Here is an 18,697-nt window from a genome sequence, read left to right on the forward strand (position 1 = left end):
ATTATTATTATTATTATTATTATTATTATTATTATTATTATTATTATATATTTTGGACGTTATTGTACACGGAAGACACGGTTTGTAGCCAGATTACTAACTGGGTTTGATTACAGGAAACCTGTGACTCCCATTATAAACAGGTTTGCTGGTTATTGATTCAGCTCCAGGCCCAGTTCATTATGCTGGTTATGTCCTGTAAAGCTTTGTCTGGAGGAAGAAGAGGAGCAGCTGAGGTCGTTTCATCTGGTCATTTTGCCAGGCCATCACTATTTCTAAACAAGAAAAAGAGGTATGCAAAGCAATCTTGTAGCACTTCAAAAGATGTTGTAAGATAAATAGACTAGAAGATCCCTTTGCAAACTTCTATTTCATAGAATCATAGAATTGTAGAGTTGGAAGAGACCACAAGGGCCATCCAGTCCAACCCCCTGCCATGCAGGAAATCCCAATCAAAGCATACCAGACAGATGGCCATCCAGCCTCTACTTAAAGACCTCCAAAGAAGGAGACTCCACTACACTCCAAGGGAGTGTGTATTCCACTGTCGAACAGCCCTTACTGTCAGGAAGTTCCTCCTAATGTTGAGGTGGAATCTCTTTTGCTGGAGCTTGCATCCATTGCTCGAGGTCCTAGTTTCTGGAGCAGCAGAAAACAAGCTTGCTTCCTCAGTATGACATCCCTTCAAATATTTAAACAGAGCTATCATATCACCTCCTAACCATTTTTCCAGGCTAAAAATTCCCAGCTGCCTAAGGCGTTCCTCATAGGGCATGGTTTCCAGATCCTTCACCATTTTTGTTGCCCTCTTTTGGACACGCTCCAGTTTCTCAATGTCCTTTTTTAATTGTGGTGCCCAGAGCTGGACACAGTATTCCAGGTGGGGCCTGACCAAAGCAGAATATAGTGGCACTATTACTTCTCTTGATCTAGACACTATACTTATATTGATGCAGCCTTAGATTGCTTTGGCCTTTTTAGCTGCCACATTGCACTGTTACCTCATGTTCAACTTGTGGTCTATTTGGACCCCTAGATGATGATGATGATGATGATGATGATGATAATAATAATAATAATAATACATTTTATTTCTATACCGCTATTCCTCAATGATCACAGCGGTGTACAAGATATATAAAAACAATATAAAATGACAAAAACCTCTCCAACCCCCCACATATACAATATAAAAATAGTTAAAACATCATAAAAACCCCAATACACATAGCTGACAAGAGAAAATGCATATGTACATCGCTAGAAGGGGAGAAGGATCACAAAAGAGCTCATGGGGGAAAAAACTGCCGAAAAAGGAAGGTCTTCAGAGTCCTTTTAAAAGCATAGAGGGAGGTGGCTGTATGGAGCTCGGTGGGAAGGTGTTCCAGAGTTGAGGGGCTGAAATGGAGAATGCCCTCCGAGTTACACTATAGCGTGTGTCTGGAATTCTTAGAAGATGTTTCCCGCCTGACCTGAGAGTGCGGGGCGGATTGTATGGGGAGAGGCGGTCCTCCAAGTACCCTGGGCCCAAGCCATTTAGATCCTTTTCACATGTCATCTCCTTCAGCCAGATGTCACCCATCCTATATCTGTGCATTTTATTTTTCTGCCCTAAGTGCAGTACTTTACATTTCTCCATGTTGAATTTAATTTTGTTAGCTTTGGCCCAGCTTTCTAGTCTATTCAGGTTATTTTGAATTTTGATCCTGTCCTCTGGAGTATTAGCTACTCCTCCTCATTTGGTGTCATCTGCAAATTTGATGAGTATGCCCCCAATTCTGTCATCCAAGTCATTGATGAAGATGTTGAATAGCACGGGGCCCAGGACAGAGCCCTGTGGGACCCCACTGATCACTTCTCTCCAGGAAGAAAAAGAGCCATTTTTGAGCAGCCTTTGCCTTCGGCCAGTCAACCAATTACAAATCCAAGTAACAGTTACGTTGTCTAGCCCACATTTTACACACACACTGAACCGAATGTAATGGGGAACTTTGTCAAAGGCCTTACTATATCCACAGCATTCCCTTCATCTACCAAGCTGGTAATTTTATTCAAGAAAGAGGTAAGGTTTGTCTGGCATGACTTGTTTCTCTAAAACCCATGTTGACTTTTGTGATTATGGCATTGCCTTCTAGATGTTCACAGACTCTCTGTTTAATGATCTGCTCTAGAATCTTTCCTGGTATTGATGTCAGACTAACTGGATGATAATTGTTGGGATCCTCTTTTTTCCCCTTTTGAAGCTGGGGACAACGTTTGCCCTCCTCCAGTTTGCTGGCACTTCTCCTGTTCTCCAGGAGTTCTTAAAGATTATTCCAATGGCACTGATATTACATTTGCCAGTTCTTTTAATACCCTTGGATGTAGTTCATCTGGTCCTGGAGACTTATATTCGTTTAGGTTAAACAGGTATTCCTGTACTATCGCTTTACTTATTCTGTGCTGAAAATCCCCCTTTCTGTCCTCTGCTCCATTACTGATCACCCTTTTCCTCTTCTGAGAACACTCAGGCAAAGAAGGTGTTGAGTAATTCTGCCTTTTCTCTGTCTTCTGTTAGCATTTTGCCATCTTGTCCACGCAGTGGCCCTACCATTTCCTTCTTCTTCCTTTTGCTGCAGACATATCCATAAAAGCCCTTTTTATTGTTTTTAACCTCTATAGCAAGCCTGAGTTCATTCTGCGCTTTAGCTTTTCTGGCTTTACCCCTACATGTGCTTGCTATTTGTCTGAATTCCTTTTTCGTGATTTCCCCCCTTTTTCCATTTCTTATACCTGTTCCGTTTAACACTTAGCTCAGTTGAAAGTTCCTTAGTCATCCATCCTGGTTTCTTGAGATACCTACCGTTTTTCTTTCTCCATGAAACTGTTTGAAATTGTGCCTTCAGTATCTCCCTTTTCAGAAACTCCCATCCATCCTGATTATTGTCAGTTTGACTATTTTCTCCATCCCTTTCACCTTTCTTAATATTGTCTCCCTCCCCCATGAAACTCAGTTTAAAGCCCTCCTGATCAAATACTTGAGACTGTTGGCAAAAACATTTCTTCCAACTGGTGTGAAATGCAACCCGTCCGTTGCAAGAAGTCCCTCCCCATGGAACCGCAGCCCATGATGAAAGAATCCAAATCGTTCTCGGCAGCACCATCTGTGGAGCCAGTTGTTCACATCCGCTATTTTCCTCTCCCTTCCTGGACTGTTCTCTTCAACTGGGAAAAGAGACGAGATGACAGCTTGTGCATCCATTTCTTTCAGCTTCCTACCAAGTGCCTCGTAATCCCTTCTCATGTTCTGAAGGCTGTGTCTTGCAGTATCATTGGTTCCCACATGAACCAAAAGTAAGGGGTATTGGTCAGTAGGCTTGACCAGTCTTGTCAGACTCTCTGTCACATCACAGATCTTTGCCCAGAGAGACAACACACCTCTCAAGACATCTTGTCAGACCTACAAATCACTGCTTCTGTATCCCTCAGCAAGGAGTCCCCCACTACAACCACACGCCTCCTCCGAGTTTAGCAGCAGCTGTTCCCTCTGATGGGACTCCCAGGCTCCCTTGCTCAGTCTCTGAAGTCTGTCCATGCTGCTCTTCCTCATCCTCCTTGATAAGGGAAAGAACTTCGAATCGATTCTCTAGCTGCAAGTTCCAAGAACAATCCCTGTTTGGCCTACTTCTCTATCTGACATTCCTCCACCTGTCTGCCTTCCGTGTATGTGAAGTGACCTCCTCCGCCCCAGCAACTTCTTCTGTGTGGTATTCATCCAAGAATGTTAGTTCCGTTGTGTCCAGGAAATCCTCTTCGCTGAAGTGTAGCTACTCTGGACTCCAACTTACACCACTCTGTCTTTGAACAAAACGGAGCTGTTGGTTACTGGGAACCCGTGACTCCCCTTTTAAGCAGCTTTGGTGGTTATTGATTCAGTTCCAGGCACAGTTAGTCCAGCTAGTTATGTCCTGTATCTCTCCGCCTGACTTCCTTTCAGTCTTTTTGAAGGAGTATCTTCTCCCACATGAATGTATCCTCATGGTCCTATTTTGTGGGAACATGGGATGGAGCCTTCTCAGTGGCTGCCCTTGGGATCTAAAACTCTCTTCCTGGGGTGGTTATACTGGAACTAGATTTAGTGATATGTGTTTCTTTTGTTTTAATCTTTCTTATTAGTCTCTTATGTTTTAATAGTGTCACTTCTGCAGATAGCTTGTTTTTAAACTATAATTTGTGCATGCATTTATTTTTGTGTCTTTTTGTTGTTGTTGTTCTACTTGTTCTATTTGCTGTTAATCACCATGAGTCCGAGTCCTGAGGTGGGGGACAAGAGATAAAAATGAAAAAAATAATCATAATGAGGATGTAAATTTAGCTACCATTTCCCAAGTTTTTTTTCTTCCCTCTTTCATTTCCTAATTCTGTCAATATGGTTTTGCATCAGGCTGTAAAAATGTCTCAGATGCAGTTTAGGTTTACAAAGTGTAAGCTAACTGCTCTCAACCATCTGGGTACTGATTTTAGCAACTTCCTTGGAAGGATACAATCCTGAGTTGAGCTTGAGCCCTTTTTCTTGTATTGAACTCGCAACCTTATGGTTTGTGAGTGAGTGGTTGCAGTACAGCATTTAACCACTGCACCACCATGAAAGGAAGATGATGAAACACTAGCAGAATCTGAGACTGTGTTTGTGTATATGAGGAGGAATGCTCCAGTGCACCATGTGGAGTTGAGCTGAGTGGATGTCATAACCTTACTGAACTACAGATCCCAAAATGCAACAGGCAGGCAGGCATAGTATTTAAAGCTCCCTAGCCCCGTTTTGAGAGTGTAAAGTGAAAAGCTCCTAAGATTAAATGCCTCTTCGGAAAAACCTCAGCAGGTGTGAGTGAAACTCTATTCAGGAGCAGGAGTGTGTGTCTCCAGCTCCTTCCAGACTCTGCAGTGGCCTTTGTTTTCTTGGCTGGCAATCTTCTGTGTATGGACTCAGTTTTTCCCCAGAGCTCACAAATTCTTCTCTTTTTCTCCCTCCTTTCCCATTTCTGCTTTTGCTGCAGGACTTGTTTGTGAAAGAGATGGCTGAGAAGGAGAAGTGTCCTTTTGAATTCAGTCAGAGGCAGCGGCCAAAGTGGATCACACAGGACAGAGAAGAAATGTCCTCCTCAATGAGTAAGGGCTAAGAGGATAGTTTCTGCTTTGATTCCTTCTTCTAAAATATTTCTGAAATATCTGGACTCTATCCATTGCACCACTTGGAGCATTTTATGTAGGCTAACTAGCACTTTGAAATTACAGGTATACCTCAAAACCTCTGACATTGGAGTATATTTTACAAGGATTTTTTATACCTGACCATTCTTCCTGTCCCTCCTCATCGTCTTTGTTGCTAGCTTTTAAAAGCAAGATTGAAAGATGGTGAAGGAGAATAAGAGAAACGCAGATTTCAGTATCTAGTTACAGTGGCATGTCTACAGAAAACAATGTAATAAAGCCTGGTGTAGGAAATGGTGTATGCTGCATTTGCACATGTAGGAGGGACTAGAAAGAGAGAGAAGAGTTAGAAATACTCCTATCTTTTTTTTCTTTCTCCCAGGAGGCGGAATAAGGACAGGGTCTAAATGTACAAGGACATCTCTTCACCCTGATGGACTCGGAACACCTTCTGGGAGGCTAGATCAGGTAAGGAAAAGGATCTCAAGTGAGCCAACAAAGGGCTGGGCTTAGTGCCTATCTCCGTTTGAAAATTCATTGTTCTTTCTGTTTGCTTCCATCACAAGTTGTCACCGTAAGTAGCCTTTGGATGGCATGCTGTAAGCATTTCAGTTTTCTTGAGCAACTTGAAAGAATTAATTTTCTCTTTCTGCAGGTGACCTTTGAGGATGTGGCTGTGGATTTCACGGAGAAGGAGTGGGCTCTGCTGGATCCAGGCCAAAGGGTCCTTCATCGGGAAGTGATGGAGGAGATTCTGGGGGCCCTGTCCCCTCTGAGTAAGGCTTCCTCTTTCTTGGGATTGTGCATTTTAGAAGTGCTGAAAAGTAATCCTGAGGATTCTTCTTCAATATTGAAAGATTACAGCAGGCTGAGTGGGATTTTTTTCAGCTTTGCTTATGTCTCTGGCCTCTTTGGCCAAGCAACCACTGGGTGGCAAGGGGAGGGCTTCACTAGCTATATCGCCCGCACCAAGGACCTGGTTTGCCTTCTCCAATTGCCACTGTGGCCCCATCCAACCACCATTAAAAATGAAGTGAAATATTAGATTGTTAAGAGCAAGTGAGAAAGTGGAAGTAGAAATCAGCCACATCTTGCTTCCTTGCTCCCATTTAGTCCTGTTCCTCCCACTGAATCCTCTGAAAATAGATACAGAGGGAGAGCCTTCCAGGGAGGGGAGGGCCGGATCTGGAGGAAGTAGCTGCCATTATCCTTAAGGCTGCCTGCTTTCAATAAAAGAGAACTTAACTCTTAGAACAGGGGTAGGCAACCTTTTTGAGCCGAGGGCCGGGTTGCTGTCCCTCAGACAACTGGGGGGCCGAAAAAATAATAATTAAATTTTTTTAAATAAAAATTAAATAAATAAATAAACCAGGACAAATGTAGGACAACATTTTCAAATGGTGGACACTTTTTTTAAAAAAGTGCTGATTTTTTTAAAAATGTTAATATAAATGCATGTTTCTGAGGCATCTATAGACAATTGCCCCCCTTGCCCCTGCGCGCGAGAGGCCAAAGGCCCCGGCGGCAATCGGCGGCAAGACCAGGCTGGGGCCGGTCCCAAGGCCTCACTGGGCCGCATCCGGCCCGCGGGCCGCAGGTTGCCTACCCCTGTCTTAGAAGAACCAATGAAGAGGTACTGGAGTCTGATCTCTATTTATGATGTTTTTTGATATACATTTGTTTCTGAGCACTACTTTCTCTCTCTTTCAGGCAGTGATGGGCAACTGAAAGAGGGTAAAGAGAAGCCATGGCAAGCATTCATGCAAAGAGACCTCTTCAAACAGGTAAAAGAGAAGGAAAGAAAAACTGGCACAGAAAATGAGAGGAGAACCACAATCCAAGGAACAATACAGAAACAAAAGAAAAGAAGTAAATATCTTTGTCCTGCACATGACAGAAGGTTCAGTTCTAAAGCAACTCTATTCTATGCAGACGAATTCAGACAAAAGAGCAACCAATCAAAGTGGTGAGTGTGGAAACAACTCCAGTTTTATTCAGTTAAACATTTTAACAAAAGAAGGAGCCATTCAAATGCCTGGAGTGTGGGGAAAGTTTCATTGAGGAAAGAGCCCTTACTGATCATCAAAAAACTCACACAAGAGAGAAATGTTAAATCCCTACAGTGTGGACAAGGTTCATTGAGAAAGAGCCCTCATTCCTCATCAATCAACCAAACAGAAGAAAAAATCTTTAAATGCCTGGAGTGTGGGAAGATTTTGCTCGGAAGGCAAACCCTCTTCTCACCAAGCAACTCACACAGGAGAGAAACCCTTTAAATGCCTGGATGTGGAAAAGGTTTCCTCAGAAGAGCCTCACTCGTCACCATGCATCTCACAAGGAGAGACCCTTTAAATGCCTGGAGTGGTGAAAAGGTTTCGCTCAGAAACAGACCCACTCGTCACCAAGTACTCACACAGAGAGAACCCTTAAATGCCTGGAGTGTGGAAAAGGTTTCGGCTCAGAAGACAGACCTCATTCATCCCCAACAACTCACACAGGAGAGAAACCTTAAAGGCCTGGAGTGTGGAAAAGATGTTCACTCTGAAGAGAGATCTCACTCGCCACCAAGTGACTCACAGAGAGAAACCCTTTAAGTGCCGGAGTGTGGAAAAGGTTTCTGCTCAGAGACAGACCCATTCGTCACCAAGCAACTCACCAGGAGAGAAACCCTTTAAATGCCTGGGAATGTGGAAAAGTGTCGCTCAGAAGACACACCTCTCTTTCACCAAGCAACTCACACAGGAGAAACCCTTTAAATGCTGGAGTGTGGAAAAGGCTTCACTTGGAGGACCAACCTTATCATCAAAAACTCACACAGGAGAAGAAACCCTTTAAATGCCTGGGTGGGAAGTTGCTCAGAAGGCACCTCTCTTTTCACCAGCAACTCACACAGGAAGCAGCCTTTAAATGCCTGGAGTGTGAAAAAGTTATATTAAGAAGACATCTCACCTGTCATAAAAAAACACACACACAAGGAGAGAAACTCTTTAAAGGCCTATATTTGAAAAACATTTTGCTCTGAAGATAACAACCCAAGTCTCCATCAGAAAACCAACCACAGGAGGAAACCATTTCTGTCAGAAACTCCTTGCTCATAAACCCATTCCAAAAGATATCAGAGTCCATGCACAATGTGCAGAAAGGTGGTTCACAGGCCCTCAGTGAAGATAACAGGCACTGATATCTTCCAGGAGTGAATGAACTTGCAGCATCTCGGAACTCTCAGCATGATGCACAAGCGTCAGCGGAATAGTGACTACAGAAGCCAGCTCCTGACAAGTCTATCTTTATTTACAGGGAGCTACCATAAAATCGCCAATGCTACTCAGACAGTCAAATGAATACCAACTTCTATTCAAACCCACAAGCAATTACTGGACAGCCCCTGAGTTTATATACACACCAAGACCAAGGGTCTCACAAACTCAGCCACTTCCTGCCCACACTGTAAAGTGTCCTCCTGTCCAGGCAGACACATGTTTCACCATCCAGACTTTGCTGCACATAGGCAACAGAGTGACCGTGTACCTATGAGCATCAGCTGTGGCGGATTAGCCTGTGTCCTTATGGTGCTGAATGCTCATGTCAGACACACACATCAAAGCATTTCTCAGTTTGCTGGTTTTCAACCCTTGACAATTTTAATGCCTGAAATGTGAGAATGCAGACGGCATCCTCACTTGGCCATAAAAAAAATCACACAAGAAAAAAGCATTAAAGGCTTTGAGTGTGGAAAAGGTTTCATTGAGAAAAGAGCCCCCACACCATCAAAGTACAGATACAGAGGGAAGCCCGTAAATACCTGGAAGTGGAAAAGTCTCACTAGAAATGAGCCCCTCAGGTCCACCATCAAGCAACTCACAAGGGGAAAGCCATTCACATGCTTGGAGAATGGGAAGGGTTTTATTGGGAAATAACTGCTCACCATCATCACATAACTTACACAGGAAGAAACCATTCAAATGCCAGGAATAATGCAAAAGGTTGTCACTGAAAAACATTAAGCAACTCTCGAGGAACAGAAGCAATGAAAAGTTATTTGACTGTGTTCAAATGTTCAGCGGTCCAAGAGGTTGAAAAGTTTTGTTTTTAGTTTCATGTGGGCATATTGTTTTAAATAAAACATTTGAGGAAACATATTGAACTGGTCCTCTTTTTGGTGAAAGACCGATACCTATTATTTCCAGTTTTCAAATTGCTACCATTGGGTACCATATTTCTTTAACGAAGCCTCACTCCTATCACTCTCATCTATGAGATGATTCATGTTTATATTAAAAGCACAATCCCAGTTCTGTACCACGCCAGCCACAGACTAGTCCAAAGCAGAGCTGGAGAAGAAGAAGCGCAGAGGGGAGTGAGCAGGAGGTCCTGTGGTTTAGAAGGGGACAGTGGGCCACCACTTGGATCATAGACTTGGAAGAGACCACAATGCCATCCAGTTTCAAAGCCCACTAGCTTCTCATCCAGATGAAGGCGTTTAAAAAGGGTAATGCCACTACGTGGAGAAGATTGTGAAATGCAAACAGGTGACAAGAAAAAGGCAGATATACTCAACACCTCCTTGACATGGGCAAGGAGCGGCAGGACTGGACCTGGGAAGGCTGAGGAAGGGACCACAGGCAAGGCTCCCAGATGGGACCAGCCTGCAGCTCTCCCTGCTGCAGAGCTCAGCAACTCCTTTGGTGGAACTGCAGAAGAACTCACCTGCTGATGATATGAGAGGACACCGCTGGGGTCTTAGGTCCCTCAGTCAAGAAGAGGACAAAGGATCCAGCAAAAAAGAAGCTAAGATGCCCAGCCAGGCTGCAGGCTAACAGAAGCAAGCATGCAAGCTTTTGTTAAGAACCAACTGGTCTCAGCTCATTGAAGAGCTGAGTTTGCCTAAAGCGTTGCGGAAGCAACTTCTCTGTTTCTGGCTGCCATTCCTCTTACCTGTTTCCACAATCCTGTATTCCTGCTTCAGACTTCCCGCCTTCTTTGACCTTTGACAGTGTTTTGCCTTGATTCCTGTGTCCCTCTTTGACTCGGACCAGGCAGGACCCTTGAGCCTCTTGTACTTCACTGCCTCGGCCTGCATGATTCCGTGGTAGTTCCCTCCCAGGCAGCTGGTGTGGGTGCTTTGTGAACCAGGATGCTCCTTTGCCTGGGTCTTATCAGAAAAGGAAAAGGGTCTCATCTGAGGGATATGAAGCACAGAAGAATAAGATAGTAAGGGATACCTAGTAAATCTAAATGATTTAAGTCTCCAGACCAGATGATCTACATCAAGGGTATGAAAAGAATTGGCAAATGAAATCTCAGAGCCATTGGCAGTCATTTTTGAGAATTTTTTGGAGAACAAGAAGTCCCAGAGGACTGGAGGAGGGGCAAATATCCCCATGTTGAAAAGGAGGAAAAAAGAGGATCTCAACAAGTATCGCCCAGTTTAGTTTGACATCAATACCAGCATGATGCTAGACAGATCATTAAACAAGGTCTGTACAGACAGCCAAAATAAAGCTGCTCTAGTCACAATGGAGGTATGGTGTTTCAATGATGCATGCGTCCTAAGAGTCCAGAAGTCGCACCAAAGCCACACCAAGCCCAAGGACTGGCATTTGGCTTTGGGTGGCTTCTGGATCCTCTAGGGACTCATGCATCATTGAAACACCATACCGTCCACGGTGACCTCGAAGCAGCTTTATTTTGGCTGTCTCGTACAGCAGAGTTATGACACTTAGAAGGCAACGTCATAATCACAAAACTGAACTGGTTTCTGAGACACAAGTCATGCCAGATGTGATTATCTCCTCTGGCTCCAAGCAGCCAAACCACGGCCCTGTTATGGCTCTTAGCCCACAGACCCTTAAATTCCTTACATCCGCTGCCTCCCACCCAGTGAATTTATAAAGGATTTCCCTTAACCTACAAGGGACCAGTTAAGGAACTTGATTCTACTTCTTTCTACTGGCTTTCCAAGCATCAACAAAGCCAGGCACATCTTAAAAGGAGTGTCGAGTGGTAGATAATGAAGACGATATACTATAAATAACAAATATAACTAAGTCATACAAGGTTAGAATCTGGCAGGTACAATATTTGTAAGGCATATAATATTCAATTCATACAGCTGTTAAAATACCCCTAAATGCCCAATCTGATACAATCCAAGATTCTCTCTTTAATTACTCTCTCGACTCTAACCGACACTCTTACCCCCAACTGTCATTGGTCTCTTGGACCTTAATCTCCTTCTCATGAAGCTTCCAGAAAAACCTTTATCTTGCTCACTGTTGGGCCAAGCTGAGCGTTCCTAGCAGTGATGTCATTCTGTATTTGCATAAGAACACGGAAGAACACCGAGGACGACCACAACCCAGGAACCCCCTTTACTGCCTGAAGAAAGACCTCATTGTGACGGGAGCCCCAGCATTACACCAGACAACCTGACCCTTTGGAGAAGAACCAGCTGGAAATGCTGTAGACAGGGTCGGCACTACGGCCCGAGGGATACCAAGCAATGATCTAGAGCAATCTTAAACATTATGAACACTTAGAAGTATTACATATCACAAAAACTTTTTTTTCTTCAAAGTAAACTCATAGGCTTTCGACAAATACGTTGGTACAAATTACTGGAGAACGTCCAAGGTCACCTGATGGGGTTAAATGGCCAGCAAGGATTCCAACCACTGGTCTCACAATCCAGTCCAAAGACTCACTACACACTTTGCTGCCTTTAAGCTCACATTTCATAGCCTTCATGTACACTGCTTGAGTTACCACTACAGGCTTCAAGTCTAAAGGTAAACAACACAATGCAGGTGAGTGTGCGAGGTCTGACACTATGAACTGAGGCAACAGTGAGGCAGCACTAAAAGCTAATGCTATTCCAGTTCCCATCCAATGAAGTATAGTGCTATCAAGGGAAGTAATAATGCCACCAGGCGCTTGGTCAGCCTCACCGGAATACGTATCCATTTTGGGATCCACATTCAAAAAAATTTGAGAAACTAGAGCAGTCCAGAGGGCAACCAAAGGGGAAAGGTTGAGAAACCATCCCTTCTGAGGGAAAACTTAGGGAGCGAGTATGTTGAGCCTGAGCAAGATGGTTAAAGGTGATCGAAGACTTGTTTAAATATTTGAGGGGACATATGAGGAGGAGCAACATTTTCTGAGCTCCAGCAATGCATTCAACGAGGAATAGCAGTCCACTAAGCATTAGGAAAACTTCTGATGAAAAGCTGTTTTGTAGTGGATATCTTTCTTGAGTGTGAGCGCTCCTTCTTGGAGGTTTTAAATGAACTGGATGGCCACCTGTCAGGAGCTTTGATGTGAGTTCCTGCTGAACATGATGACGATGGCCTTCAGGTCTCTCCAACTCTAGGATTCTATGACCTAAATGCCCGAGGAGCAAAAAAACACCTCTTTCCAACCCGGCAAGGATCTTCCCTCTTCTCATCTGAACAGAGGAATATTAACCTCTCAAATCCGGAGTGTTGTCCTCATAGCTTCAGAAGAGATCCTTTACAGGGGTAGGCAACCTGCGGCCACGGGGATGCGGCCGCGGGCCTTGGACCAGCCCCAGCCCATCCGCCGCGATTGCCCCCGCCGGGCCCTTTTGGCTCCTCGTGCCAGGGCAAGGGCCAATTTCCATAGACGCCTCAGAAACTCATTTAATTAACATTTTTAAAATCAGCAATTTTTTCTGCCCTCCACTTTTTTAAAAAAGTGTCCACCATTGAAATGTCCACTTTGTCCCATTTTATTTATTAATTTTTTAAAAAATATAGTTATTATTTTTGCTTCGCCCCCAGTGTCTGAGGAGCAACCACCCCGGCTCAAAAAGATTGCCTACCCCGGTTTGGTATATACACTACCAGCCGGAGAGATTTCCCAATCCATGTCTAAAAAGGGAAATAAACCCATAGAACTTGAAAGACTACGAAACTAGAGAACAACGTACAGCAGGAGTGCAGATCAAGAACCATCCGCACATGAACGCAAATTTTGCTGAGGGACATAGAACATTTATTTATTTCTTTTCCTGCCATCCATTCCCATCCATTTCTCACCAATAAAGCCAGTTTTATTCACTATGAAAACTCCAACATATACAGAACAACCACGAGTCCCATGACTGAGACAAACATTAAAAAGTAATTTTGCATTACTATTAGGCTTGGAAGAGACATTTGTTTGTACAAAAGGCTGCCTTCATCCTTGTTCCAGCCCTGAGTACACATCAGGTTTAGCAAGCTCTCAATTTTTCCAATCTCTGTACTACCTTCTTTGTCATTTCTAATCATGGCCCTCTTATCCAGGTTTTTTTACCACAATTCAAACATCCGCAACCACACACCCCAAAAAGCAAACTTTATTTGCCATTTATTAGGTACCATTTACTATTTATTGTATTTTAATGGACACCATCCATATTTTGATATCTATGGGGACCGACAAAACCCCTGAGATACCAAAGGGTCACTGTAGTATCCCACAAACCAAAAATGAATCCTCACCTGTTTCTGAATCCCTACCTTTCAAAAGAAAAGTCTTTTCTGTCATATGGGTCTCTCGCCTTCTCCCCTGAGTTTACCTTTGACTGTAGCTTTTCCCACAACTGACATTGGTAGGTTTTTCTCCTGGTGATCCTCATGGGGGTGCCCCTGAACTCCTGACTGAGCCTGCCGCAATGGAAAGATAGGATCCTCTCTCCCAGTGTGGGTCCCCTCATGTTTGTAAGGCATGATGGTGCCGGAAGCTTTCTCCGCAGATGTACACTGTGGTTCCTCCTGTGTAATTTTGGCCCACAGTCAGAACTGCGCGGAAGCTCTGCCATACCCAAACCGAAAGCTGGACCTTGACTGAACTTTTCCTTCCACACTCGGTGCATGCATAGGGCTGTGTGCCTCTTGTGAAGAAGACTGGAGCTCGTTCCTACAGCTGACACTGTACAGCTGCGCCCCACTTCAGCTCTCTGTCCGAGGGGAGAATGCGCATGAATGTGTTTTTCCACATAGAAGAGTGGCATCTGCCTCCTCTCCCTCCCGTAGGTCGCTCATGTCAAAAAGCGGGTAAAGGAAGAAGCTTTTCTGCAGTAGCATGGCAAATTTCTCCTCAAACCTAGTGATTCTTTCATTTTTGGTAGTCCACCCTGTCACACATTTTCATCCTTCAAAAGTTCCTCCCTGGCAAGGGTGTCCTGCTCATGTTCAACTGATCTAAATTGGGACGAAATCTTTCCTACAGTTCAAACGTTAAAGTTTTACAACGTGTCGGCTCTCTGATTTTACTAAGCCCGTCAATGCCCGGAGTGAAACTGTAGGATTTGCCCCAGAATCAACCAGAACTGGAGACATATCAACAATTTCCTGTTTTTTCACGGCCTTCCAGCCTCAAATGCAAATTTGCCAGTGGTATAGGGCCCCCTCCCCCATTAACGGGGTGCCTGTTTTCCAACCAATTGGTTGCCTGCCCCTTCTGCATCCCGGCCGTTCCTTGGAAGTTGTCCTCGCTTTAAGCACTGAATGCTTTTATCTCTCACCACTTGGCAGTCCGTTCTTTGGATCCCGCATGACAGCCTCCCATTTTCACTAATAACTCTTGTCCCTGGTAAAACAAAACAAGACAGCCAGACAATTTAGATGACGGATTGCTCATCATAGGGCACAGTTGGGAGACAGTCACTCTCCAAAGGGACACGTCGCCGTCCCTGTCCAATAAAGGTCCTCACTAATATACATACCCTCCTGCTATGGACATTGTATCTCTGTGTAATCATCACTATTTAACTCCTCTGCTGGGATCAGAAGAATCTGTGCACTGTGGAACTGTGATTCTACCTCAAACGCTCAGCACCTGGAACACACAAAAATCCTGTCCCACCAACAAAGGACAAAAGACGTATGCTCCAAAAAGGGTTAGCCCTTCTCGCCAAGAAACTGGTGTCCTCACCAAACTACAACCAGAGTCACCGAAGGCCTGGCAGTTAAAGTGTGTCAATCCTTACTACAGCACGATGCCAGTGGGGGTACGACGCAGTGTGAGTACTGGCTAAGGGCTACATCTTTCAGGATGGTAGAAACCCTCTGAAAAATCTGCCAGAAAAAACAGTGATAGGTCAACACGGTTGTCCATAACTCAAAATGACTTCCAAGGCACCCCATCACAAAGTTTCCTTAGCCCTTCGACTCAGAAATAAGAACCAACCCTAGTACGCCCCTTCGCACCTCTCTAACGCCATGTCTTCGTAAGCCAGGTGTCCCCACCTACTATACATTTCATGTTTCCACCCTAAGTCCCTACAGTCCCAAGTTTTGAAATTCCATTGTTAGCTTTGGCTCACTTTCTAATCGAATCTTGATTTGACCTCTCCTCTGGGACTAGCTACAATTCAATTGATCCCAGACCTGACCAGAACTGGACGGAAAGCTTCCCTCAGTCCTGCCAACTTGCCTACTGAGCAAGGCCAATAGCTTCAATATCCCTCACCCCTCATCTCCTGGACGTTCATCCCTCTGTTGCTGAGCAAGAACTCCCGGCAACCACCCCTCCTCAGTTCTCCTGGCCTGCTGGCCCGGACCCATCCTGCATCTACTGAGGCAAAGGCAAAACGCCTCCAAGACACGCTAAGAACTCCTCCTGTGCCCCCTCTGCTCAGCCACATGCAAAGCCGGAGGTGGCGCAAACATCCGGGCCCTACCCTCCTTGTAGCAACTGCCTGAAGCTGGCGCGCCACTCCCAGCCAACTGGCCTCCCCCCGCAAGAGTCCGCTTTCATTTCCATAATCCTTGGACTCTGAGCTGGAAGGCCCGCCCGCGCCCCAAAGTTGGGAACGAAGGTTGGTTGTGGGCCAGCCTCACGGCTCCCTCAAAATGTGCCAAAGGTTTTAATATCTTCCCATAATGCAGGTTCCTATAGCCTGTGTTAGCCCATCTCTGGTTGTTTCACTTGTGATACTGTGACGTAAGTCCTCCTGGACTCCCGAGGGATGAGTTTTTGGCTGTCTTTCCGGCTCTCCGAGCTCCATTGTTCCACACCTCAGGTTTCTTTGTCCCATCAGGGCGACTCTAACCAATGGACCTGGCGGTTGCCGGGGCAAAGCCAGGGCGCCGGCTCTCTCCCTGCTGCCTGGTCTCTCTCAGCCAGCAAGGCCGCGCTTGCTGGCACAGCTCAGCCCCACAACAGCAGGAAACAAGTTTGCCACCCGGGGGCCCAGAGTGGCTTGTCCGCTCCGCCAATGCCCTCTAACCTATCCTGGGCCAGCCAGCCCACAACCCAGAGCAGCAGGAGCAGCAGCCAGGGCGCTTGGCGGAGCATGCGCGCGATAGCTCTAACCCCAGGTGCCAAAGTGCCCTTCTGCTTCCTGGGTTTGCTGGCTCACTGCCCCACAGGGAAAGGCAGAGGGAGAAGTCCCAAACCCTGTCCCCTCCCCCAAGAGGCGCGAGTCGCCCAATAGAGGAGATTATATTATATTATTATTATATTATTATTATTATTAATTAATTTATATCCCACCTTGCCCCGCATAGGAACTCAGTGCGGCTAACATTTAAAACACAAAAATAATAACAAAAAAACAAAGATTTAAAAAGCAATACAAAGTTTGCAAACAATACAAAACCCCCCACAAGTTTAAAAGCAATAAAGGAACAATGAGGTAGAAAGGATATTAAAGAGTCATTACAAAACCACATTGTTTATCGTCGGCTGCATCGCACACAAGCAAATAGCAGTTTGGAGACTGCTTTACTCCCGGCTCAAAACTTGGGATTCAGGGAAGTGCAGTTTTGTGAGACATTTACTTCTCTGTCAGAGATAGCTCTGGGCCACAATAAACTACAATTCCCAGGAGTCCCTAGAACGTGGAGCCAGGGCATTAAACAGTCTCAACTGGATTATGTCTGGAGTTGTTTTTGGACCCTAGTTTTGAAAAGCAACAACCCGCGCCTGAGTGCAGTCACCATCCTTGCTGGGCTGCAGCCTGGGAGGATGGGGATAGGCAATCCCAAAGGCTCAGAAGGGGAGCAGGAAGGCGGGTCCCAATTCATTCTTTCCGGCCTTATCTGGCAAATGCAAGGTCTAAGTGGGTTTAAACGTTGGAGGCCCCATTGGAAGGGCCACTCCCAGGAGGAGCAAGAACTCCATTAAAAAGGCTCGTCCAGAAACCACACTTCCAGAATCCCCCTGGCCCAAGGAGGCCACTTAAGAGGCTTCCTCCTATAGTGCAATGGACTATGACTCCCATAATCCCCTATCCAGAAGCGATTAAAAGACGACCAAAACTACAAGTCCCCAGAATCCCCTTGTCCAATGATGCACTGTAAAGGACTGCCGCCTAATAGTGCATGGCGATGACTACCTAATCCCATAATTCACCCAACCCCAAGAAAATCGATTTAAAAGACGAGCAGAAACTACAAGTCCATAAATCCCCTGGTCCAATGATGCCACGTAAAAGGCTTCCGCCTAATAGTGCATGGACTATGACTACCATAATCCTCTAATCCAAGAATCGATTTAAAAGACTCCCAACCAGAAGCTACAAGTTCCCAGAATCCCCTTGGTCGAATGATGCCACTTAAAAAGGCATTCCCTCAACTAGTGCTGAAATAACAGATCCCGAGAATCCACTTGATCCGATAATGCCATTAAAAAGGGCTTTCTCCTAATGTGCATGGACTAGGACTCCATAATCCCCGGCCGCCAAGGAACTTCAATTAAAAAGGCTCACCAAAAGCTAAACTCCCAGAATCCCCTTGTCCATGATCTACTTAAAAGGCTCCCCCTAATTATGCATGGAACTATGACCTCCCCTAATCCCCCTAATCGCAAGAATCGATTTAAAAGACTCCCACCAGAAGCTGACAACGCCCAGAATCCCCTGGTCCAATCATGCCCCCTTAAAAGGGTTTCCTCCAACTATGCATGGACTATTATTATTATGGTATTTATAACCTCTCTCTTCAGCCCTAAGGCTAATGGCTTCAACTCCCGGAATCCTCGGGACAAATAACACCTACATTATATAGTTAAAAAGTGGTTTCTCCTAGCACTAACTCCCAGAAGCCCTGGAGCTACAGAGTCAAAGTGGTCCAAATGCGTATTTTCTGCAGTGTAGATGGGCCTATTCTTTAAAACGATACAACCCAAATAGAAAGGATCAGACCCGGATGATGGAGGAAACCCCTAATTTAAAGCTTTAACCGTTTAATTTTTATAATGCAATGTTCTTAATTGTTTTAATTGATTTTTTTAACTGTATTTTTGCATGTTGTTTATAGCGTTTTGACTTGATTGTTTTAGATCGTAAGCCCACCGTTGAAGGGTCCCTGTACTGGGAGGAAGTGGGATATAAACAACAACACATCATCATCCAGAAGAAGAAGAAGAACCATGCCAGGACAGAGTATTTTTTGGACTGAGAGATGCCAATTTTGCCCTATTTCTTGAAGGCAACATTCCAGATGAAATGCAAAATTTTTAAAGTGGGAGGGGGAAATGAGATTTAGATGATGTTTTC

The 18,697-nt window shown here is 44.9% G+C and overlaps 2 protein-coding genes across 2 annotated transcripts in view; one reads left to right on the forward strand and one right to left on the reverse strand.

The window, feature by feature from the left end:
- Nucleotides 1-3,758: 3,758 nt before the first annotated feature.
- LOC121922011 (zinc finger protein 670-like) lies at nucleotides 3,759-7,190 on the forward strand. The gene is made up of 4 exons (XM_042450875.1): nucleotides 3,759-5,148; nucleotides 5,573-5,658; nucleotides 5,846-5,966; nucleotides 6,901-7,190. The coding sequence occupies exons 1-4, from the start codon at nucleotides 5,055-5,057 to the stop codon at nucleotides 7,158-7,160; spliced, it is 561 nt and encodes a 186-aa protein (XP_042306809.1). The 5' UTR covers nucleotides 3,759-5,054; the 3' UTR covers nucleotides 7,161-7,190.
- A 2,315-nt stretch (nucleotides 7,191-9,505) lies between these two features.
- The window catches only part of LOC121923672 (neurotrophin receptor-interacting factor homolog), a 62,793-nt gene continuing 53,601 nt past the window's right edge, over nucleotides 9,506-18,697 (reverse strand). The window contains exons 7-9 of the mRNA XM_042454338.1: nucleotides 10,126-10,369; nucleotides 9,898-10,003; nucleotides 9,506-9,521 (exon numbers count right to left, since the gene is read on the reverse strand). Of these exons, the coding sequence (XP_042310272.1) occupies nucleotides 9,506-9,521; nucleotides 9,898-10,003; nucleotides 10,126-10,369 (366 nt within the window). The remainder of the gene's footprint in view (nucleotides 9,522-9,897; nucleotides 10,004-10,125; nucleotides 10,370-18,697) is intronic.

This window comes from Sceloporus undulatus, chromosome 2 (genome assembly GCF_019175285.1).
Source record: "Sceloporus undulatus isolate JIND9_A2432 ecotype Alabama chromosome 2, SceUnd_v1.1, whole genome shotgun sequence".
Taxonomy (NCBI): Eukaryota; Metazoa; Chordata; class Lepidosauria; order Squamata; family Phrynosomatidae; genus Sceloporus; species Sceloporus undulatus.